Consider the following 25,661-nt stretch of genomic DNA (forward strand, 5'->3'; position numbering starts at 1 on the left):
ATTCTTACTTAGTATGTGCCAAGGAAATGTTTTACCATGTTATAATCAAAATTAGGGTTTGAATTTTAGATTTGTTACATTGTTTACGGTTGCACTTTCATTTAATGCTTCTCCCCCAATCCTAAAATAAACTTGAATCAAGGACAAAATGTCATTTTCTAAAAGTCTTGCTCCTGCTTCCAATATGAGTTTTACTGTTAATTTCAGCACAAGCAGTACTGGGCCATAAATTTGTATTTAAAACGAGTATTCCCTATTTAAAAAAAAAAAAAATCACACTTTTTTGTACAGATTAATTTAAAACACATTCAGAATCTTACAAAATATATATATTCTTGAGACAAAAATAGCAGCAACCTATGCCTAGTTTAATCACTGTATTACTGTATAGATTTACACATTCTTTAAACCTAAACTTTTTCAAAACTCTATCAGAAAGTATGATTTTGACTTAAAATAACTGAATCGAAACAACAGCTAACTTATAGCAGTGCTTCTCAATCTGGCTACTGCAGGGGCACATTAACAGACAGGTTAGTATATTGTATTTACAAATGAAATAATTGCTTCACCTCCCTCCCCCTCCAATTATTCTCCTATCCTAAACTATGCAAATAATTAACTAAAATCAAGAATTCATATTCTCAGGCTGCACATTGTCATAAGGCAAAAAACTGCTACTGTTCGAAAAATTAAAACTTGTGAATCAATATATGCATTTTCACTCCTATTTCAGGACAGCTTTTTATAATTTGCAAAAGAAACATATTGCTCTGTGGACACTTTGCATAACTTTCTGCATGCAAATAATTTTAGCAGCAACCCCACTCTAGCAGAAAGAGGCTACTTAAAAAAAAAAATACTGACCTAATCTTAAGTGTTGTGGTGCAAACAACTATTGCTATAATGATGTTAACTCATCAAGGAAACGAATATGTTAGGATCGTATTTTGGTAACACTGAATGTATCATCTCTCAAACCTCAATGGAATGCACAGGCCTGTAAAGAACTTCACTTCAAACTGTGGGCTTTAAATTAACTGTTGCTCTTCTTGCAAGTGTACACTGCTCTTCTTGGTTCCTGTCTGAATTCATCTAAGTGAGGCCTGCACTATCGTTACCTCAAACCATTCTAAAACATCAACTAGCCATTAAAAGCTGCACATGGGAAATATGCAAAAACAAGGAGAAGTTCTGTGGCACCTTATAGACTAACAGATTTATTGGAGCATAAGATTTGGTGGGCAAAGACTCACTTCGTCAGATGGGAAATATGGTTATTTAATACAATACCACGTTACAGCAGGAATGCAATCACAATAAGACCTATGTGCCAAATTTTTTTTTAAAAGATCAGATTTTATGTATTTTTAAAGATCACCATTTTTCCCCTCAAGTTTTAATTTAAGAAAATCAGGACAAGTTAAAACATGAATATTTTAATCATCAGTCCAGGATTCCACCCCTTCTTCCGTGTTTTCTATTGTCTCTGTTCAGCGTGAGAAAGCAAGAAAGGCAACCCAAAGTAGCGAAGAACTCCGACGCGACTTTTTAAAAAGGAGAAAGTATGCAGCGCTGGCATGCCCGAAGAGGGAGGCATGTCCCTTTAACTCAGCGCTGCTTAGCTGAGCAGGCAGCAGAGTCTGGAAAAGGTCACCCAGACATACTTGCTCCTACAACGCCACTCCTCGCTGAAAAGTACTGCAGTGATTACTAATCGAGCAGGCAGGATCGGTAAAAGTTTGTAAGTTTCACTCCAGCTCCCGGCGCAAGTTTCTGGGTCGATCTGGAGCGATCTCCTCCTTTTCCAGGGCTCAGGGCATGGGGAGGAACGAGAGGCAAGCTCTTACCTTTCTTGGCTTTCGGGGAGTTCTTCTTGCTTCGGTTGCTGGCTCTCTCTTCCTCAATAGCAGCTGCTATCTCTGGGTTGTCTTCCCCATTGTACCACACTAACAGCTCTTCGCCCGGCTCAATTGGCTGGAGGAAAGCAAAGAGACAAATGCAACACCAATCAGAGGCAGGGTTGTTAGCAAAAGGCAGAGAAGCAGGCGCAGGGCCAGAGGGCGTGGAGCTTGCTGTGGGGATTGCAAACAGCTGTACTCTGCACTAAGAACATATTTCCTAACTGCCTGCCTAACCAAACAGGAAGAACTCTTTAACCCTTCCAGGCTGGGCTTGTGCAAGGCAGGCTCTGCTGCAGCACCGCAGAGCAACCGAGAGAGGAAGAAAAAAGGTTTTGCAGCAAATCCCTCTGCTGGAAGGAGGACTCAATGTGTCAAAGACAGTAGCACCGAGCCCTGGCTGAAGACACAAGTTGCAAAAAAGGAATCAACATGGAAAACTACTCCTCTTCTTTAAACCTCACGGAACCAATACAGTTCTCTGATCCCCCGGCAATGGATGCGGAAAATACTGCCTTTTGGAAGAAGATTGTAAAAGAGGGCTCTGCTCTTAAAAAGGAAGGTACGGCTTTAAAATGAGAGAGAGAGAGAGAGTAGGTAACAGAAGATCTTAAATTAAGATACAGTATACAGAAAGCCTGGTAAACCATATTTTCTTCCTAGCAGGGGAAATGCTGACACCTTGTTTCACGAGGTAATCTAGAAAGTATTTCCTCCCAATCTACTGTTTCTTATCAAACGAATTTTAAAATGTGTTTCAAAGTTCATGTTAAGCCAAGAAACTTTTACTGAGGACTAACTGTGCTTACATTTCTACGTATGAGTTGCATATAATTAGAGAGAGAAAATATTTGAAACATGTAATTTCGCAACTCTGGATTCACAAACTAACATATATTTTAAATTAAGCATATACTAAATATTTCCTTCATTTTAATAGTGCTAATTGAAACTATTTACACAACACAAACAACAGTCTTGTCTGCAATACAAAAAATAATAAGAAATATAGAAAACCATAGGGAACAGCCATCTATTGAAGTTAACAGTTTGGAACTTAAATTTAAGAATACATTTACAGGAAAAGTTTATGCAGAGGAAGGAAACAAGAGGAAAATGGAAGATAATTACTACAGATTTCAGAGCCCTCTGCTCCCTCCACCCCCAATTAAGCCCACAGATAGAATTATAGAACACTAGAACTGGAAGGGACCTTGAGAGGTCATGCAGTCCAGTCCTCTGCCCTCATGGCAGGACTCAGTACCAAAGAGAGAACTGTGCACCATTCCACATTTTTACTAAGAGTTTATGCAACACAAACTCAAAAAAGAAAGAGAGTGAAACAAGAAACTGAACTAAACACAAATCATTACAATTACGACTTTGGTATTTCAGTGCCATCACCATGCTGCTCATTATAATAATTTACTGATAATTGTATGTAGTCTTAACGAGAATAATCAGGATCATAATTTTTTAGTGACTCTCTTCAAAGGTTTTCCCAGCTTGAGCAGGGTAACAGGGAAATACCTCTGCATATATTTTTTCAAATTATCTCATAAGCATTTCTCTATTCAGAACAATTCTGCTTCAGTGTAGGAGTTAAATCCATTCATTAGTCCTTGATACAAATGCCTTTCCTGAAACCATCCTTTTCCATAGCTGAAGAATAATATGGTGCCAGAAATAATTTATAATTTTAAAGTAATTAGGTTAGAGCTAAGGGGATCTCAAGTTATTATTTTAAGTTTCAGCAGAGCCAAAGGAGGGGGAAATCCTATTATGCCCTCATACACTAGAAGAACTCAGTACATGCAAGGTTCCAGCTAGGCATCCATATTTTACTGTGATCAGATCTAACTTTTGGGGCTTGTAAAGACATTTGTTTATGCAGAATTTCCTGTTCTCCTCTAGTACAGTGCCAACCATGAGTTTACTCACAGTCCCCCATCCTGCTAAACTGATGAATGTGGTGTGATGATTTTGTGGAAATCATTTGCGAATAAAAGTCTCAGGAGTAGCAGTGTTAGTCTGTAACTAAAAAGCTTTGAACACAATAAATGCTCCTGTGGTACCTTAGAGACTAACAAATATAGATAGTATCATGAGCTTTTGAGGGCACAACCCAATTCAGCTTGTGCCCACAGATGAAGAAGTGGTTTGTGCCCACAAAAGCTTATGATACTATCTATATTTTTTGTTAGTCTAAGGCAGTGGTCTCCAAGCTTTTTAAGCACAAGATCACTTTTGTGAATTTAAGTACAATCCAGGATCTACCTCAAAGCCAAATACTCTTGCCAAGGGCTGGCCTTACCATGAGGTGAACTGAGACAACTGCCTCAGGTGCCAGACTGGGAGGAGAAGGAGGAGGTGTGCCACTAGGACCCAGAGTGTAGAAAACTGTGTCTGCTGCTGGCTCAAGCTAGGGGACATGGGGGCATCATTTGAGCTCCCCGCCTCAGGTGCCAAAATGTTGTGGGCCAGCCCTGCTCTTGCCGCACTTCCTTTGTGTGCCTTCTTCAAGGCCCTGCCCCTGCTCACTCCATCCTCCCTCCTTTCATCAGGCAGGAGGAGCGAGAGAGGGGGTGCAGCCTCTGGTTTGGGGTTAAGGGATTCGGACTGTGAGGGGCTGTGAGCTGAGCCGGGGCAGAGGTTGTGGTGCAGGAGCGGGTTCAGCGTACAGGCTCTGTAAGGGAGTCTGGGTCTATGGGGCTCAGAGCTAGGGGAGGGGCTTGGGACAGGAGAGGGTTTATGACTGGAGCAGGGGTTCAGGATGCAGTTTCCAGCTGGACACGGCTTATCACAGGTGGCTCCTGGGTGGTGGTGCAGTGGAGCTAAGGCAGGGTCACCTCTGCCTTGGCCCTGTACCAGTCAAAAGCAGCTAGCAAACTCCATCCCAAGTCCTGTTGTGCCCCCCCCTCCATTCTGTAGAGATAGAATACAAGGTGCAAGGGGGTTACCCTGACATCAGCACCCCCTCCTCTGTCCTGCACAGCAAGCGGGTGTGGGGAAGACAGCTCCAAGACAAATGGCAAGAGGTACACAGCAGTGGGGGGGGCGGGGGGGGGGAAGGGCAGCTGAAGTGCTGGCATGAGATAGGTGATCCTGACTGGTTTGGCCAAGAGGCTATCAGAGTCTCTAAGATCTACCAGTAGATCCTGATTTACTCTTTGGTGATCACTGCTCTATGGTACCATTTGTTGTTTAAGTTTTTTGGCGAACAATAGCGGGCTACACCCCCTGCTTGCTACGTTTGCCAACTCCCCTCTCTCTGTAAGTAAGTTTGTTTTCATACTTACAAACAGAATCTCTTGTCTACAAGATGTGACATGCACAGCTTAGCATTCATTAGTTGCAAAGTCTACTGACAAAATTCTTTTAACAATAAATGGGAATACTGTAACAATGTATAAAGGGTTTCAAGTTTTTTATATGAAGGGATTAGCTTCGCTTTATACATTGTGACATAGCTAATCATATATACGTAAAGTGTTAATATGGATAAGTATCATGATTTTTAAAATACGTACACTATTTTGAGAACTATAGTTTTTCTTAAGCTATCCGAGCCATTGTTTTCCCAATTTGCTAAATTCCAAAGCATATACATTTTTCAATTAAGTAAAAGGCTTATCAGCAAATCTGTGTGTAAAACTGTAGTGACCATTATACTTTACACATTCACATAAGTAAAATGTAAGGCCAATGCCAACCAGATTAACCTGTATTAATATATATCCCAGGTTTTAAGCAATGTAAGCAGCTACATAGAAATTTACACAAATGTAAACTGATTTAAAATATGTAGTTAAACAAGTGTAACTTTAAATATAATAGTGGCCTACAATTTTGGGTTCCATTCTTAGTTTTGGAGCCATGATGGAATAAGTGTTAGGTAAAATATTTGCTCAATGTCAGTGGGGTGGTGCTATGTGGCCAGTAATGAAGACAATGTTCCTGCTCCAATCTAAATAATCTACAATTGGGGGTTGACAACAAAGAGCAATACAAGTCAGTGCTGTGTTAAGCATGCAACTTGTAAGTTCCATGGCTGGCTGTCCATGGAACCCACCCCTAACCCACGCACACTTTTGAGTTTAGTGTTTGAGTTGCTAATCAGTAGCTAAATCAAGTCGTCTGACCCTGTCCTGCCAAATTAAGATGTGACCTGCCTTCATCAGTCCAACCTTATACAGTAGAACATTTCCCATATTAGCAATACTAATTAGAACAAGGATTTTACTTTGAGGAAATCCATGGTCACTTGATTTTGATGTAGATTAAGCTTACAACAATATCTAGAAAACAGGAGGCAAGGATCAGAAAACATTCCTGTATAAGAGTTTTCACTAAAAACAACATAAAAAAATCTAAAATTTATCTACTGGAGCTACTTTCTTAAATTTTGATGACAGCAAAAATTAATATTGTATTTTAAGAGTAAATGCATAATTCAGCAAGAAGCATGTGTACATTATAGTAGTGGTGGTTCTCATTACGTACAGGATATTGCAAAGTTTGAAAGTTACATGTAGAAAAAATACAGAAAGAACTTTGTTGTTTGTAAGTTCTTCATAAGAACAGAAAAGGATTGCAAAACACAACTTATATGAACAATGCACAGAAGCAAGGAAATTAAAAGTTAAACAAAGCAATCAAACAACACACCCCTTCTATTCCTTCCCAGAGAGGCATACACCTGAATTATTACTACAACTACCATAACACTAAGGACCACACATTGCAACCCAAATTCAGACTTCTTCACAATTGCTTTACTAACATATCTTTACTAAACACCTTTTCCCAAAACTATTAGATTTGATATTCAATAGGGTTGGGAGGAAAGAGTTTCCTAAAACTTTACATGTTAAGTATGACATCCCTAGCAGGGCAAAGTTAAGGTGATGCATTGTCTTCGGGCACATTCCCTTAACCAGTATTCCCTCTAATTTTTTTAATTCATGTGTGGATTTTTTTCCATCCATGTACAGGTATGCGCCAATGTGCACCATGGCAGAAACAACCTACCTGTGGGCTGATAAGCTGCATGACATTTGAAATCTCTCCTGAATGGCTGCACAAACACACAGCTTAGAGGGAACACTGCCCTTAACCTGTAGTGTTCTCTTCTTAGCTGAAGACAACTAACTACATTAGTGGTTTTCAAGCTTTTTCATTTGCAGACCCCTAAAAGATTTGAAATTCTGTTTTGAGCCCTGTGGATCCTTGGAAGTCCATAGACCACAGGTTGAAAACCACTGCACCAGGTGAAAACAAAACTCCATTCACCCCTCCCCCCAAAGTATTAATATCCATTTAAATTGTAAAATAATCCATTGATTTACGTTTACTGTACAATTTAACCAAAAGATACATATTTGTTTTGTGTTTTTTAAACAGTTCTGGATTTACATTCTAGAACTGTGAAGATGAGAGATGATAGAAGTCATTTTCCAGCATTTACTATCATCTATCTTGTCTAATTAGACTGGAAATTCTTCAGGACAAAAACTGTCTCGTATGTGTTTATACAGTACCTAGCACAGTGTTATGAATTATTATTATTAAAGATGATTATTATAATGAAGCTTTTTGGGTGGAGGTGTTTGTATTTGTGTGTAGTGTTTACAAATGAAAATACAGTACCAAATTCCATTATTTGGTTTACTTTTGTGGCACCACAAATCAAGCTCTTAAGCTTATGTGTTGTACTTAAGGTACTATAAATAGAAAATCAGAGTAACTTTATAGAATGAGATCCTCCATGAACAAAATTTGTTTCACCAGAAGTTGTTCTCATTTTTTTTAATCAAGCTGATTTAGGAAATTTCTTCAAATTGAGTTTTCATTGCAAATTATTAGTTAATATTTGAAGACAAAGTGTTAAGTACCAAATTGTGTGAATTTTTCTCTGAAAGCTTTAATGTGAACTTTAACTCCCTTTATTAAATACAGTAATTTTTTTTAATTACTTTGATTTGGAAACCAATTAAAAATTTAAATTGTTGGGGTGAAGTGCCTCCCAGTTACATATGTGCACCTACACTAAACAGCCTACATTCCTCCTAGTTTTGTACTGCCTTATGAAAGGGTGGAAAAAGTTGTTCACTTTTTCTCATTTTAATATTCAATCCTAGATCTCATTAGAATGGAAAGTCCCCAAGGAGAAAATATGCTATTATCTAATAACAGAATAGGAAGAAGATGAAAGACCTACATAGCTCTGAGGCCCTATTCAACAAACATGCTCAGACAGACAAGACTTTGCTTATCTTGGCTTGATGTTTACAAAACCATTACAACAATGCGCCAATATTTTGAAATTAAGTTTTGAGTCAGACTAAAAATCCAGAAAACCATGGAAAAAACTTCAAAATTTGGGAATATTAAGTGGGAATAATATTTAGCCAGTTATGTACTACTATTTTGAATTCCAAAAACAATGAAGTAAAGATTATGTAAACACACACCATCATTGCAAAATACTTTTCTAGAGTAATTATTTAATTTTGTTATTTCCAAGAATAAAATCTCCTTAGTTTTATACATCATCATCAATCATTGGGGTAGGGGCGCAAATTGTGTGCCTAGGTTAGTAAAATCTACACCACACACACAAAGCCCACCACATTTTGCAAAATTTCTAGGAGAAAAGAGAGCACACCCTTCCAAATATTCATGAACCCATATTTACTGCAAGACCGCTCCATCTAAAGTATTTCAGCACTCTTAATAAATTCATAGAACCAAGTTTCAAAGGTGTAGTAGCCGTGTTAATCTGTTTCAGCAAAAACAATGAGAAGTCCAGTGACACCTTAAAGACCAACGCATTTATTTGGACATAAGCTTTCATAGGATTGAGCCCACTTTATCAGATGTTTGAAGTTATGGGGCTCTTTTTTTTTTTTTTTTTTTTTTAATAAAACTAGTGGTACCATCCTCTTTAAATACAAGGACAAAGTAACTCCCCAAAAAGAGCTTGGATAACTGATCACTAGAGAAAATGTAAGCAAAAAGAAATGGGAATTAAATTTAAAGAGCATTTCATTAAGGAACATAAATCTGTATAATGCCGTTTTATGTATTTATTACATTACAAAATAACAACAACAACACATTATCTGACACCAGAGTAGGGATGAACTGTACCTAATAGATCAAGGCACATTAAGAAAGAGGTAATTTCAGGCACAGTAAATGATGTGAAAAAAAGCTTTGCATTCAAGAAGATACATGAGTAGTTTTACTTTTTTCTAATTAATGTGTTACTTTCTACTTTAAAAAATAAATATAGATTTTCTATGTGATTGCTCACAGAAAAGATGATTTTTGAATGTTAAATAATTTAGTGCAGTGATATGACTGAGACTTCAAAAGGTTTGAAATGCTTTTCTATAGGATACTAAAGTCTCAAGGCTTTCTGCAGCTATATTTGCTTGCTTTTCTTTGCAGTACTATAACTTTGGGAATCTGGCTCTTACAATTGTGCAGTCTAACTATCACTGATTTAACCATTTTGGGTAATTGTACAATTCTACAAAATACTAGATCTTGTAATATTGTGGATCAGACAAGCTTCATTTAACACCTGTTTTATTTACCTTTACTGCTACATTGGTAATCTCTGTCCATTCCAAACAAAACATCAGATTAATTCAAATACTCATTATTTTTAGTGTACATTGTAATCTGTGCTAAGTGACTCTCAAATCTAAATTATATTAGGAAACTGACCCAATGTTGACAGTTGTAACAGTACTAAAACTGCTTAGCTTCAAGTATAAACGGAGATTAGAAAGATTGGAGTTTGCCCCTTGTCCTACTTCTCAAGAGGATCTATAGGAACAGGAAGAGCAAATGCTATTGAAACAAATGCTTTCAGATGTGTCTGTAAACATCAGCATAGCTGGCAACTTAGGTTTAATTATTTGTCAGTAAGGGAGGCAGCAGAGTAAGCTAAACCCTATATATTAGCTAGTCCCATTTATTGGGAAGTTCCAAAAGCAAGACATACATCTGGATTTAAAATGTGTATTAAGTGGACCTTGATTAAATCCTCCTCCAACGATGCATAACGGCCATGCTATCAGTTGTCTTTTTGCAAAATATTTTCTCCCCTCAATGAACAGTTATTGTGCAATAACATTGCAAGAATTCAACACAAAATTTTCAAAATCTGGATAGATTCATAGATTTCAAGACCAGAAAAAGATCATTGTGATCATCTGTTCTAATATCCATGTAACACAGAGAACAGAATTTCACAAAAATAATTCCTGACCTAGAGGATAACTTTTAGGGAAAACAAAACAATGTTGATTTAAAAATTATCTGTGATGGAGAATCCACCATGACCCTTGATAAATTGTTCCAATGGTCAAGTATTTTCCATCATCACAGATTAAGGTGTTGATTTCTTTTGCAAATAACACTCTGTATTTGGCACGGTTGAGTAAGAAGTTTGAAGCTAGGAAAAATGCACGAGCAACTACAATTTTTCTTGTGGATCTTCTTACATACAGTATATGTAAGCAATCAGAGCTCTGCTTTTTTTTTTTTAAAGTTGGGGATATGAAAGTTGTTAAAGCTTATGCATTATGAAATGAAAAAATGGAGGAGAAAAATACAAAATTTTCACAAACTGTTTAATGACAAAAAGACTAATAGGTACCATGGATTTCTTTTTACTGTCTGACAGAATCCATCTCAACCAGACAAGTTATGCTGAGTAATGATGTGTGTGCCTTGAGCATCCCTGGAAATTAAAAAAATAGTTATCACCAGCAGTGACTTGCTATAGCTCAATATTGACACTTGTGCTGTATCAAACCATTGACGAGCCCAAATACAAGTGTTCATACCTATCTCAGTTTGTACTAGTGGTTTGCAATTTTATTCACAGAGGGGGAAAAAAAGACACCTTGGACTGCTGGAACTGACATTTTAAGTACAATTTCTCATTGTTCAAGAATATGATTTCTAAGATGGGAAGTACAAAAATAAAACAGGGTTTTGAATGTAGAGGAAGAAATGGATATCAAAAAGTAATCTCAGATATTTCATGAATGGACAGAGCTACCTTTAAGGTTTTGTAGTAAATGGTCCTGTTGATCTCCAAAGGAAACAGATTTTGCTCCTTTCCTGAAAGAGCCCAGTTCACATATCGCAGCCAGTTTCCCTTCCTTGGATCAGTGGCATCAACACACATCCATCCCAAGTTTGGGTAATATACCTTAGAAGAAACAAAAGAATGAGTTACTGATGGCAAGTGAAGGTACAACTGCATGAGTTTTAAATACAGATGCTTAAATGCACAGGAATACATGTTCAATAATTTAGGACAGAAAGGCATTTCTTGGTTTTAAAGATTTATGAGAATGGTACAAAGTAAATATTTTATTGAAGTTTGTCAAACAGGATAATACCCCCTATCCATCCCTTGGAGCTTGGAAAATAGAAATCTGCAGATACTTTCCCTCAGTCTGTATAGAATTTGACTGATTTTTGAAGGGTGGGAAGATGGTTATACTCAATTGATTTTTGAATATTAAACGCTGATACCATCCTAAAAAAAACAAGGGATGAAATTCGGGCCCCACTAAAGTCAATGGCAAACTCTCATTTACTACAGCGAAGCTAGGACTTTACTTTCAAGTCATTTGAAGCTATTGGCTTAGGAAAAGGATCAGGAAGTATTATAAATTTGTAAGTCCTCTCAAATACAGAGGATATTGTTTCTCTCAGGTAACAGTGCTTGGAATACTGGACAAAGAACTAATAGCTTAATGGAGTTGGCATATTTTGGGCTTGATTTTTAGAAGGGACCTCTGATTTTCCACTTGCACATAACTCTCTTCGTGACTGTGCCTACATGCAGCTCTGTGGATGTAAAAATACTGCAAGTCACATTGGAAAACAAAACCTCTTACCTGTTCACGTCTATATTACACAACTGGGTCAATGCTGGCAGTCAGCACCAAATATATATTTTCTTTACATGCTAATGAAATAACTGTTCTTTTATATTATCAATATTTTGTGGATTTCCTCTCCCCCCAGAAGTGGAACAGGCAAGAGAACTACCAGCAGGTTAAATGTCCATTTATAAAGACTCTGTAGCCTTAATAAAAAACAGGACTGTGTAGCACTTTAAAGACTGACAAGATGGTTTATTGGGGGATGAGCTTTCGTGGGCCAGACCCACTTCCTCAGATCAAATAGTGGAAGAAAATTGTCACAACCATATATACTTTGGTATATATGGTTGTGACAATTTTCTTCCACTATTTGATCTGAGGAAGTGGGTCTGGCCCACGAAAGCTCATCCCCCAATAAACCATCTTGTCAGTCTTTAAAGTGCTACATAGTCCTGTTTTTTGTTTCAGCTACACCAGACTAACACGGCTACATTTCTATCTCTGTAGCCCTAGGAAGAGAGAACAGTATTTTTCACTCTGAAATTAAGAGATCAAAATTAATTTGATAAAGTCGCAAAAAGGTTATGTAATCATTGTGAGCATTATTATTTTGGTAATGAATTGAATATTACCATTTCAGTTAATGTGCTCATCTTTTCTTCCTAAAACAGGTTTCAGATTCCATTGCTGAAATGCTTCAGTGCTGAATTAATATAAAATCAAATACGATTTTATCATCACTGATCATGTATGAGCTTAATTAATGCCTTACTTTGATGAGAATAGATGCTATTTCTACCTAGGAGATTATCAGAAAATTGACAAGCACTATGTTGACATGCCTATGGTCATTGTTTCCTATGGATAAGACGGAGATAAGATGAAATACAGGCAGTCCCCGGGTTACGTACTTAGGTAGGTTTGTTCTTAAGTTGAATCTGTATGTAAGTCGGAACTGGCGTCCAGATTCAGCCGCTGCTGAAACTGATCAGCGGCTGATTCCAGGAAGCCCGGAGCAGGGGCTTCCTGTAGTCAGCCACTGGTCAGTTCCAGCAGCGGCTGACTCGGGGACGCCTGGGGCAGAGCAGCTGGGGTGCTGCTGGGTTGGTCCAGTAGCGCCGCCGCTCCTCGGCGCTACTGGACCAACCCAGCAGCACCCAAGCTGCTCTGCCCCAGGCGTCCTGATTCAGCCGCTGCTGAATCTGACCAGCAGTGGCTGAATCAGGACGCCTGGGGCAGAACAGCTGGGGTGCTGCCTGGTTGGTCCCGTAGCGCCCAGAGCGGCGCTACGGGACCAACTGGCAGCGCCCCAGCTGCTGTACCACAGGTGTCCGGAGCAAAGCCACAGAGCACGGGGGCAGCGGGACAGCCCAGACGCACCGTGGCTGTCCTGCAGCCCTCGGGCTCCGTGGCTTTGCTCTGCTTTGCTCCCGGTCCCCCTGGTCTGCAGACCAGGGGGACGGGGAGCAAAGCGGCGGAACACACGGGCAGCCGACAGCCCAGACGCGTCTGCGCTGTCCGCGTGCTCCGCGGCTTTGCTCTGCTTTGCCATCCCCCTGGTCTGCACTTGGTTTGAGATAACCTTTTGATTAAAGTACAGACTGTAAATTCAAGAGTTAGCGGAAGTCTTATCTACAAGGAAAAGTTACTCTAGAACAGTTGTTTCTGATTAACTCCAGACATGGATGCTCTTATTCCAGAATACGAATGCCTTATTACAAATTATCTTAATTCAATTTGGAAGCAGATTTAAGTAATTCAGAATAAGGCATTTTTGTTCCAGAATAAGAGCATTCACACATGGCATTCATCAGAAAATGTTAATCTATTTTAAATTCATGCCTTCCCTTATTTCATGGGTAGACAAATCCTAATACCTACTATTAAAATAAATTGAATAGAATTGGGCTTTTAATTGCCCACGTTGGTAATTAAAGATGCATTGTTTTGAAATTTAAAGTTCAATCATTTTATGTTAATTATCAATCTGGCAAGTCTTCAAGGAATAATTCTTTACATTATTTATTTAAAGTCACTTAACTGTTAGATCACTCTGCATTAACTTTTATTGTCCCCATTTGATGAATTGAAAAAAGTAATCACATAAAAAAATGAAAGTTAAAATAATTTACTTCTTTTGTTTCAGTGGATAAAGTACTTTCTTAACCTGTCATGGAAATTGTGTGTTTTTGCAAAATCTATCCAGCTTCAGGTTTGAAACGTTCGATATTCCCAATTGTCCAAATTATTTTCAAGTGGTTTGTAACTCCATTTAATTATCTTTAACATATCAAGACAGCTTGTAATAAATCAGTTAACCGACAAATGAGCTGTTTTCAGCCAAGATAAAATCATTTTTGTTTAAGATATGCTATCTGAATCTAACAGTAAATGTGATAGGCAAAGACAAAGCTCTATAAGTGTATCATGAGCTGTCATACATTCTTTCCAAGCCACACCAATAACCACTTCTGAGCCAGACACATCTTTCTTTCCTTATTTATAATTGTTTTTCCTACCTCAATACACATGCATAGTGGATCCTAGAGTATAAGTACTGGCTGATCATATAGAAATTTTTGGGAAAAAAGTTTAGGCACATGCTACAAATAGAAAGAAAGTAAAAGTACAGATAGATTCTAGAAGATGGTTTAAACTTATATTAGCTTCTATTCTCAGTTCCATCTATGAATTGTAATGTAATTTATCCACACCCAAGCTCTCTCAGGCCCTATTTTTTTGCTTTATGTAGCACAGCGCAGTTCCCAGTACTAGCAACAGTGCATAAGGTCAGATGACAATTGCAAAAATGCCTGCACCTGCGCTATTCAAGGAGCATTTTAAAATAGCTCTTTTTCGGAGGCTAGAGCTGTGGTGCCCCAGGAGATGGGGGACAACTTTGTTTAAATGTTTTTCTTTTGTTAAAGCCAGGGAATGTCTAGTATTCATTTGAACTAAACGAATGACCTGGGCCCTATATATAGCACAGGCCAGCTAAGTGATCCCTGGGTTTTTTTTAAATGACATTTATCTAGTGTAAACCAAACTATAAAAATTATTGTCCATATTTAGCACAAATGATGATGTTATCTGGTAGTTATATATTCACTGCAACAGCACCTACATGTCTCAACCACAACAGGCACCATTAGGCTAGGCACTGCACAAGTACACAAGAGAAAGACCTGGCTTCAAAAAAAAAAAAAGTATAGTGTATAAAAGACAAAGCAAAATAGATGAAGGGGGGAAGATATGGAATGGGGGTAAAACCAGTAATAGGTTGTAAGTAAATGTGTAAGTAATGAGCCAATGCTCTTCACCAGTCATTAATATTTCTAAATTAGCAACATGGCATCTTTTCTTCAGCTTCAAATATACTTTGGTTAGGGGAGATGCTATACAATGAAAAGACTTGGGGCTTAGCCTGAAACTTCAATTAGTATTTTTGCAAAGCCTGAATGATAAACCCAAAGCCAGACTTCACCCTTTTCCATTTTGCTTCATATCAAATCACTTGAATTATTTCTGATGTTTAGTTTAGAAACACTTGAAGTATACATTTGTTCCTTCCCAATATCTTCATTTGACAGTACACTCCAAAGTTCATTAAAACAGGGACCATTTACTAAAGTTTATTATTTGTGTGGTACTCACACCCATATGCACCTATTTCCCCTGTAGCTGGGGGGGGGGGGTGTGGACTGGACCCCAACTCCACTGCTTCCCTCAAGCACATTCTATTCCTCTACCACCTGCCTGGAGCTTACTGAGCCCTGCAAATGAGCTGTTCACAGCACTCCGGAAAGAGCTGGTCAGCAGGGCCATCAATGGATGATAGGCGGAGCGGGGATGAGAGAAGACAGCGAGGGAGCTTAGTTTCCCCCCCCCCCCCCCGCCATCAGTACTCCAGCCCAAGGAGCACCAACAGAATCACCATCTACGCCCACATCATGCTGGTTTGTCACCAACTACAAGGTTGTCTTCATTGAGGGTAAAATCCAAGCAAAATTTTTCCAAAAATTTCTGCACATGTTAATTTTCTAGGTATCCAACAGATAGAAAAAGAGTGAATTATTAAGTGTTCAGATTTCCTCCACTAAATTCTTGGAGTATGCTTATCAGTGCACCAAACCCTTACATCTGTGAAAGTAAAACTCTTCCACTCAGCAGGACTGTAAAAAACAGTCTGTGAAGTTGAAATGGAAGAGCAACATGACGCTGTTAGGGAGAGCAATCCCAATATGGAAGATCTAACAGATATGGAATGCATAGCCACACATACCAATTTTCACTGAACTGACTAAGTCTTGTCCACAGTGGGTAAGGAAACAGCATTGGCAACTCTAGGCTGCTGTGACTAAACAATTCCTGCTGGATGGAATCTAGATGGCTCAGCACAACATGCCTCAAATTCTGGGCTCATCAGCAGATGGCATTACTATTCTAGAAAATCCATGGAAGAATGGCTAACACGCCTTTTAGCTGCCTTTTCCTTGAAAAAAGGAAAACATCTACCATCTTTATTCAGCCAGGCTCTGAGCATACAGACAGAGCTACACCAGACATAGCTGGTACAGAAATACCCACTTTGCTGCAAAAGCTGGGTATTCTTTTTGCTAATGTTATTTTGATTTGTTTTTGGAAAACACAGCAACAGTCACCTTTCTTAAAGAGCCGGTTCTGAGCAGTGCACTCTTTCACAATTTACCTTGTTCTAGTTAAGATGCTAGAATGGTTTTCTGATGTGAGAGAATCGGTAAATATGAGTATAGGGGCCACGTGTTGCAGATTACAAATCTCTTTTTAGCCTGTATTTTTCAATTGCTAAATCAGTATTAAAGCAAGCTATAACTCTTAAAGACTGTCCCGGACCCTTTTAGTACCTGAATGGTAAAGTAGATCGCTTTATATAAAGTAGTTAAAAAGTCACATTAATTCAAGATGTAATTGTCAAATAGAATTGGCAGTTTACTTGATATAAGATTTTTACTGTATGGACTTTCACTATGCTATACTGAGAAAAAAAACTGCAGCTAAGGTAAATAATTTACCTGACTGTACTTGTAGTAGATCTAAGGCTGAGATACATGAGGATACTACAATCCAGTGTAATGTCTAGGAGCACTTGATGACTTACCAGGCATTCTACTTGAATGATTCTTATTCTACTAGCTGTTCGTTTGCTTTTATGGGAAATTGCCATTCTAGGTGAATTTCTGTGCCAGGGTTCATCAGCTAGCTTGATATGTAAGTGTATGCATGTGTGTATACAGTTTGTTTTATTTTATTAGGCAGGTGGCCAATAGAGATTATTGATATCATTAAAATCTGTTTATCTTGAAATCTGTAAAATGTGCACGTCTTATCAAATAATGTGTTACTATCACTGTGATTCATCATTCTTCCCTATCTGTTTTAGTTTGTAGTACTCACATGTTGCAGTTTAAGCAATTTATAAACTCTTTAGGACAGTATTATGAACTGTCCCTTACCCGTTCTGTCTACAGCAGTTTCTTGCCAAAATAAAACTCAGTCATGAATAGTTATGAATTACAAGTTGAACCTCTTTAGTCAGGAACTCTCTGGTCTGATAGTATCCGTTATTTTAGCTAGCCAGATGTATACTTATGGATGTGGCTAAGTTTCCCGCAGTCCCATCGAGTTTGTTTACAGCCACCAATCCTGGCTTTCAGTGTTCTGTGCTGTTCTTTAGCTCTAATTTACCCCTACATGTCTTCTAAGCACCCAGTAAGCAATGGTAATGTTGCTAGAAAATACTGACTTCCCCTGGTTCGGCAGATTCTCTTGTTCAGACTAGAGAGGTTCAACCCGTACTTGAAAAAGGATCAAACCAAAGTGTTCCCTAAAATAATTTTAACATACGTGAATGTTACAGCAAACAGAATGGTTTTTTAAGGGAGCTACAGTGCCTGTCTGGTAATTTCCCACCACTGAGTTACCTTCAGAAGGTTAAATATCTGCCTCTTATCGTGACACACTGGGGATGACTACAGATTTCCATATTGTATTTTAATGCTTTGTTCAGTCACCAAATTAGCTTTCCAATTTAAAAACACCATTAAACAGAAAAATCTCTTTTCTATTGTTCATTGTTTAATAAATTCTAAGCATTGTTTGAAAGACTGCAGCTGCATATTGTGCTGAAACTGCTCTTCCTACTTTCAAATTTGCCCATTAGTCTAATATGCCAAGGTAGCTTGTTTTATACTTTAAAACAAGGCTCAGCAACCTTTTCAAATCAGAGCCAAATGACATCAAAATTCTGAACAAGTGGTCAACAAAGGGTATAAGAATGCCCATTTCCATGACTGAAAATATACAACTTAATATTGATAATTGACATGGTGAACAACAACAAATTAATCATTGTATTCACAGGCTTTAGTAATGGGACTTCTGCTGCTGTTGGGGATGCAGTTTGTGGATGTGGAGGTGCACGAATCAGGGTTGGGATGTATGAGGAGTTCAGGGCAGGGGGTTGGGATGTGTGGGAAGTGTGGGAGGCAGATCAGGATGCTGGGAAGTAAAGTAAAATGTGAGGGGAAGGAGGCGCTCTGGGGCTAGATTACTGTGGTGGCCTCCCCTCCTACACATGCCACAGCAGGAGGGGGGCCACAGTCAGCCCTTTCTGCAGCCAGATGGGGGCCGGATCGCAGGGCCTGCCCCATGATCAGGATCAGGCATAGGACCCTGTGGCCAAATGGGGTCTGGGTCCCCATTGGGGCCTTGTTTGCCAGGCTGCCGCAGCCAGAGCTCAAACTGGCCCACCACAGCTGTATTGTTGCAGCAGTTGTGGGGTCATCGTGTCTGGGCTGTGAGGTCTGCTCCTGGAGCATGGTGGCTGGGGATAGACTGCAACAGTCAGATGGAGGCTGGAGCCAACCTGTGGTGGCCAGACAGAGGCATCTTCCACCACCAACCCCTCTCGCTATCCCGGATGGGAGTGCCCATGTGTCCCCTACAGCACGCCCTCAGCTGGCCTTTTAAACAAGTCGAGTGCTCCAGCTAGCTCTTGATGCAGCCCACCGGGGCAACACTGCCTTACTTTACCTCTGGTTAAAGGTGAAAGACAAAAAAGAGACCATCTTGACATGAGTAATTATGTGTTTTAAAATGTTTTATTTTTCATTTTAAAAGTTGCATGTATTTTGGGAATGACAAAAGAGCCATATTTGGTTCTGGGTGTTCGACTCCCACTAGCACCTCTTGCCTGCCCCATTGACCAATTCTTCCCTTCCCTCCATCAAACAGCTGTTTCACAGCATTCAAGAACCTCTGTGAGGGAGGGAGAGGAGTGGGGACATGGCGCACTTTAGGGAAGAGGAAAGGAAGTGGTCAGGGGAAGAGATGGAATGAGGGCAAGGCAGAGCAGGGGTGGGAAGAGATGCGAGTTTGGGGGCAAGAGTTATAGAATGGGGCCGGGGGAGTCCAGCACCCCTTGGCTAAAGAGGAAGTCAGTGCCTATACTTCTTACTACCTATTAATAGATCTATTACTAGTCCCTAAATTATCACTGTCATGAAGACAGAGGAATTTGAAGTGAAGATGACTTGTAGTCAGATTCACCCAAAATGGTGAAACCACCAACCATAGAAATATGCTCACTAAATATTCTATACACCATTACAGTATCTTCAAGCAAAAGTACTGTAAGATATATTACATGAAGATAGTCACATACACATCTGAGGTCTGTGCTTTAAGTTACATAAAATATAGTTTTCAAATTCATTCATATTTGTGTAATTATACAAATTATTTCTTACTACCAGGGGAGGTTGTGAGGGCCAAAACCAACAGGATGCAAAAATGAAATCCTTAGATAAACTGATGAAGAATAAGTGCATCAGTGGCTATTAGCCAAGATGCTCAGGGACACAACCCCATATTTTTGATGTCCCTTAGCCTCTGAATGCCAGATAGTAGGACTGCACAACATTATTTGCCCTGCTCTGTTAATCCCCTCTGAAATAACTGGCATCAGCTACCATTGGAAAATAGGATATTGGGCTAGATGTACCATTGGTCTGACCCTAGAAGTCCATTCTTATAGTCTCATAGTGTACATAGCTTGTGATGGGGCATTCTATATTCTTTGTGAAAATATGCTTGTGAATATGACATAACTGGAATATACTTTGAGAGATACTTCATGTGAGATATCATTGGAAAGGTTGTACTCTACCGAATATGATTATCCATTTGTATGCATGAATCATTCCTATATTTGAAATTAGAAATATGAAGTATAAACCTGTGTTACTAATGTAGTTGTGCTAATTATTACTAATGACCCTCATTCAAGGAACTTAATGGTCCAATACACAGGACAATGATCTATGAATAGATTTGTTTTTCCTCTAAGCCTGGGAGGAGGAGCTATTCATGGGTCTTAAGAGATGTGTCCATGTCACAAGATACTTGATACATCTTGGCTGCTGTATTTTTCCATAAGAGCAGAGGGAAAGTTTGCATTGAACAGAAAGGATTCCCCTCTTCTGCAAAACTTATTTGAAGGATGGGATGTGAGGTAATCTAGGTCATCAATAAGGTGACTGTTGGAAACACAAAAGGCTGAAACGGGGGGAGGGGGGAGAGGGGGGGGCGGGGAGGTACTGGAGCCAGGCTGGAAAGATGTCTAGTCTGTGAAGATTATTAGAACAACTTTTAGGGTAAGATATCACATATAACTAGTTTTTTTTAAAGTATATTAAGATTAACTTGCATGTTCTGTTTAATTTTGCTTAGTAACCTACTTTGTTCTGGGTGCTATCTTTTATACTTAAAATCAATTTTATTAATAAATCCAGTGCAAATAATTATTACCGGGGGAAGGGGCAGTTAGGATGCTGTGTACACAAGAGAAAATTAATTTCATGCGCTTGTACTGTACAGATCTCTATTCAGCATAAGACTGAGGGTTCAGCTCCCAGAAGGGCTACGTATTTCAGTACTGTGAAAAGATCTCACGCTGTGTTGTTTACAGTGTGTGTCCACAGCCTTAGAGGTCTTGCCCTGTCCCCATGTCTCTGCTGAAGCAGGTTGGAGAGCTGGGCTTTACAAAACAGGGTTACAGGGTGCCCAGGCTATAAGGGAAAACAGACTCAGGAGGGTCTCAACACATGAGGTAACAGTCCTGAGGGGGTCCTGACCTGTCACATAGCTACTCAGACTAATAGTCTGTAAAGCATTCTATGAAGTTTTTATCTGTAGATATTCTTCCATAACATAGCATTTGTGCAACAATATAATTTATTAGCAAGGAAAACAAAGTTTAAACATAATAAATCAAGTTATTCTGATTTTTACAAGACTGGAGTACTTTGATATTTTTCCTTCAAGTTGAGAGACTATGCTTGATTTCATTGTTTATTTTTTATAAAAGCAGTTCTTCAATTCTAAAATAATAAATTTCACATGTACAAATATTATAAATATTATAATTACTGGAACAGTAAAACATCATGTAACATTGTTGTATCCCATTTTAGCTGTGTATGCTGCAACTACTTAGAAAAAAGTATTAAACATCAAAGGTACATTTAAAAAATAAAAGTTTGTCTAAAATCATAATATTTTGTAGTTATGCTATTTTATTTACAGTGACAAATGCTTCCTCCTTTTCATGTATTTATATCATTTCAAAATAAATCTGATCATACTGCCTTGATATATGTTAAAATGGTTTTATTTATAGTCATAAGACCTCATCTACATTGGCTATTTCTGGGAACTTTCCCACCACTGTGGTTCCAACAACCATAGCATTGATGGAAGCACTGATTTAGTTGATCTAGATCTCTTCTGAGCAGAACTAGATAAGATGATGGGGAACACTACACAAGTGTTTACCGATATATGTATCCATAGCAGCAGATGCCAACACATGTGACTATAAAGCGGATATCCATGGATTTGTAGGGCTCTACTGATTTACAGTAGAACATTTTGTAGGAAGTTGGGGCCCAGTAGCAATGTTTAACATACTTCATGTTGTTTACAAAACATGCACTTAATACTTTATCAATGACAATAGCTGGGTTTTAACTGTGCAGTTTCAAACTATTGCACACACTGATCTGGAGTTCAAATAAGTATATTTTCTATAAAGGAAATAGTTCTGATTTAAATAATTATAGACAAGGATCAATAGCTACATGCATATATAAAACCATCTGAAAAAAATTAAAATGTCCAATACAAAATTATCACTTTAACAACTGGAAAAAGGTAGTAGCCAGCTATAATTCTTACCTCCCACATGTACACATTGCTCTTAACTTGGGATCTTTTTTTCTTGTCACCAACAAATGGTCCAAATTTTTTGCCTTTTAAAATTGACTTAGTTGCCCAGACACCTGAAAAATTAAAGCAGTAACTGTAATTAATCGGCTTTATTTCTGACAAGTAGGTTTCTTAAACACTTCAAATTTGGTAAGATTATTAAATACATGCCAACTAACTTCAGGGAGAATTTACAAAAAAAGATCTGCTGAATAAAAAGAATGGCAAATGAATTCCAGACCAGTTTCCTCACCCATGAAAGAACAACGTCTGTGTCACCCCAGAGTTCAACTCTGGAGACTGCTAACTGGTATGTCCTAACTGATCAGCTGCTGGGATGGTAAACAGGAAAAGGGGTGGTCTTATGAAAGAAATGAAGCAAAAGTGGTGATGTTCTGATTCCTCCTCTATTATCTCTATCTCATAAGTAACAGACAGAATTAAGTAATCTATTTCAGAAGGATGAAAAGTAGTATTTTTCTGAAAATTTTTGCTCTGAATCCTTTGAATCATGTCACCAGGTAAAAGCAATGAATCCCCATACTACAGTATGCAGGATTTTATGGTAAGTTTCTATAAAACTACTTAAACCCTTTTCTGCAGTGTTTTAGGGTGTGTCTAGACTACTGAGTTGTCAACAAAAGTGGACTTTTGTCGACAAAACTATACCTGCGTCTACACTACCACTGAGTTCTGTCGACATAATGTCGACAGAACTCAGCAGTTTTGTCGACGCTGGTAAACCTCATTTTACGAGGCATAACACCTTCTGTCGACAGAGTTCTGTCGACAGAAGGTGTTATTGCCTGTAGGGTTGTGTCTAGACTACAGGGTTTTGTCGACAAAGCAGCTTGCTTTGTCGACAGAACTGAATGTGTCTATGTTGACAGAAGTTTTGTCGACAGTATCTGTCGACAAAACTTCCATCGACAAAACCCTGTAGTCTAGACGTACCCTTAGTTAAGCACACTATTCAGATGACTGAATACCCCTGCAACAACTCTACAGTAGCAGACAAGTTCACAATAAAAACCAAATGCTGTTTGTGTTTCAAATATGTCAAATTCTGCATACAATTATACCCGTGAAAATCCAAAGCAACCACACTGACCTCAGTGGAGTGAACCTTGGATTTACACTATATTTCTAATGTGCACTGTATTTCTAATGAACAACTGATAAAAGGGAAAGGAAGATAACACTCCACTTAGTGCCATACACTGAATTTAGGCATTTTCCCATTTTATTTTGTATCCATTATCCCAGCCTTTATACAGGAAGGTATAGGTGACCTCTCCAATCCCTACTGTTTATCTGATCATATTCACAATACCCTACTACATTCATAGAACTGGAAGGGACACTGAGATATTATCTAGGCTAGTCCCCTGCACTCATGGCAGGACAAAGTTTTATCTGTCTGATAGACATTTGTCTTAACCTGTTCTTAGAAATCTCCAATGAAGCCATCAATTATGCTACCTTGGGGAGTATGGATGTGTGTGTGTGAGAGACCACTGCTGCACCCCATAACAGGCCCCCTCTGTAATCCCAGAAGCTGCATCCTCAAGGGACAGAGCACCATGAGGGCAGAGGGAGGGATTTGGGGAACGAAAACAGATAGGTTCCTGTTCCTTGCCAGCTAGGACTCCCAGTCTGGATTATGTAACAGGTCTAGCTGGAGATGGCCCACGTGCTGGCAGTCTGAGACCCCAATATATAGTAAAGATCCATACTTCAGATATTAAATAGGGAGACATTGTTATCAAAGAACTTTTTAAATTATCCGAAGACTGTCCTAGGATAAAAATTTCATCTGCCTTACTAACAATAATGGAAGTCACAAATAAAATGGATACAGAAGTTCTAAGGTGGTATTTAGTAGTATATCTAAAGGGAAAATGTAATTAAGGTTTGTTAAAAATCTATGTTTGGCCCTTAACATAAACCTTAGCAGAACTTAGATCTTTTCAAAAGGCCTTATAATTTGACAGCTTTTCAGTGAAAGTAAAAATTCATTGTATATATACACACACATATAAAACTAATTATTCCAAACACTATTAGTTCTTAAAACCATCCATAATTCAACAGAATTAAAAGATAAGCTCCATTCACAGAAAATGAACTTCTGGTAGGCACATACCTATTGGTCTATAACAGGGGTGGCTAACCCGTTTCAGACAAAGAGCCACAATAGTACTGGAGACAGCGTGAAGAGCCAGGGCAAAGTTTTTGAACCAAAAAAAAGGGTAGAGCCATGAAGACCGGAGGAAAAGCCTGCGTTTTTTTTTTTCCACCACAACAGAGGCACCATGCTGAGGCATGGCTTTTCCCCCGGTCTTCGTGGCCCTACCCTTTTTTTTGGCTCCACAACTTTGCCCCGGCTCTTCACACGGTCTCCACTGCTATTGTGGCTCACAAAAAAAGCACTGGAAAGGGGTGAAAGGTGCAAGCTCAGGGAGGGAATTTGGGTGCAGGAGGAAGCAGAGAAGAGAAGATGCTGGTTCAGGGAGGAGGCTCCAGAGTGGTCAGATGTAGGGTTGGGATGCTGAGCAAGCCGCAGGCTTGTGGCTGTGAGGATGCAGGAGTTTGGGCTAGGATGCATGAGGGGCTCAGGGCAGGGAGGCGGAGTATGATGGGCTCAGGACATAGATTTGCAGTGTGTGGATGGTGCAGGAGAGTTGTGGCAGAAGACCGGGGGTGGGGGGGAAGCAGGAGTTTGGGGATCTGAGAGGCTCAGGACAAGGGGTTACAGTATTTGATAGGTTCAAGTTTGTGGTCTGGGGTGTGTGTGTGTGTGTGCGCGCAGAGTGTTATGATGCTGCATCCAGATGGGGGCTAATTGGCCCAGCTTCATTTTTAAATAAAATACTATGTCAAACACAAAATGTTTCAGCGTTCACTTTATTTATGAGAGGGGCGGGGAACCTGTTTTGAGTCAGGGGTCACTGATCCACAGAAAAGTCAGTGAGGGCCACACAAGTGAGATGAAAAAAACAACCGCTCCAAAACCCCCCCAAGCCTCACTAATGTGGACCCACCTATGCTGGTGAGGTCAGGGGACAGGGTGGTGGGGTAGGGTACGCATGGGGGGTCTGGCTAGAAGGAGGGGTTAGAGACAGCTGGGGCCAGTACGGGGGGGATCCCAGGTCTCAGGAAGCGCACTGTCTGCTCTTCCCCTCCCCTCTCCTCCCTCAGGCACCCTCCCTCCCCCACTCTAACCCAATCCCCCTCCCCTTCCCCAGAGCCAGGTCACACACCCCTAACCCAATCTCTCCCCACCCCCGCCCCAGGTACCGGCCCCTCTCTATACCAATCTCCCTCCCCCTCCCAATCTAATCCTCACGTCCCGGAGGCGGAGCCGCCACTACAGCCATGCATCTCCCCTCAGGCGCTGGGGCATGTGCGCTGAGCAGCCAGCGTGCCATGCACACCCCTCCCCTCCACTAGAACCAGACCCCTCCCCTCCCACACTCACCTTATGCCCGGGTCCCAGAGCCCCTGCCACTGCCTGCGCTCAGCAGCCAGCTGC

At 39.6% G+C, this 25,661-nt stretch overlaps 1 protein-coding gene and 1 long non-coding RNA gene across 4 annotated transcripts in view; one reads left to right on the forward strand and one right to left on the reverse strand.

Annotated features, from left to right (window-relative positions):
* The window catches only part of PRDM2 (PR/SET domain 2), a 149,838-nt gene that overhangs the window by 77,989 nt on the left and 46,188 nt on the right, over positions 1 to 25,661 (reverse strand). For all 3 annotated transcript variants that reach the window (XM_089773127.1, XM_075906443.2, XM_075906442.2), the window contains 3 exons: positions 22,097 to 22,200; positions 10,984 to 11,136; positions 1,851 to 1,977 (listed from right to left, as the gene is read on the reverse strand). In XM_089773127.1, coding sequence (XP_089629253.1) covers positions 1,851 to 1,977; positions 10,984 to 11,136; positions 22,097 to 22,200 — 384 coding nt within the window. The remainder of the gene's footprint in view (positions 1 to 1,850; positions 1,978 to 10,983; positions 11,137 to 22,096; positions 22,201 to 25,661) is intronic.
* On the forward strand, positions 1,974 to 8,812 carry LOC142819420 (uncharacterized). Its single transcript, XR_012897303.2, has 2 exons — positions 1,974 to 2,463; positions 6,896 to 8,812. It is a non-coding gene; the product is annotated as an uncharacterized LOC142819420 (long non-coding RNA).

Source organism: Pelodiscus sinensis, chromosome 24, assembly GCF_052426305.1.
Source record: "Pelodiscus sinensis isolate ZL-2025 chromosome 24, ASM5242630v1, whole genome shotgun sequence".
Taxonomy (NCBI): Eukaryota; Metazoa; Chordata; order Testudines; family Trionychidae; genus Pelodiscus; species Pelodiscus sinensis.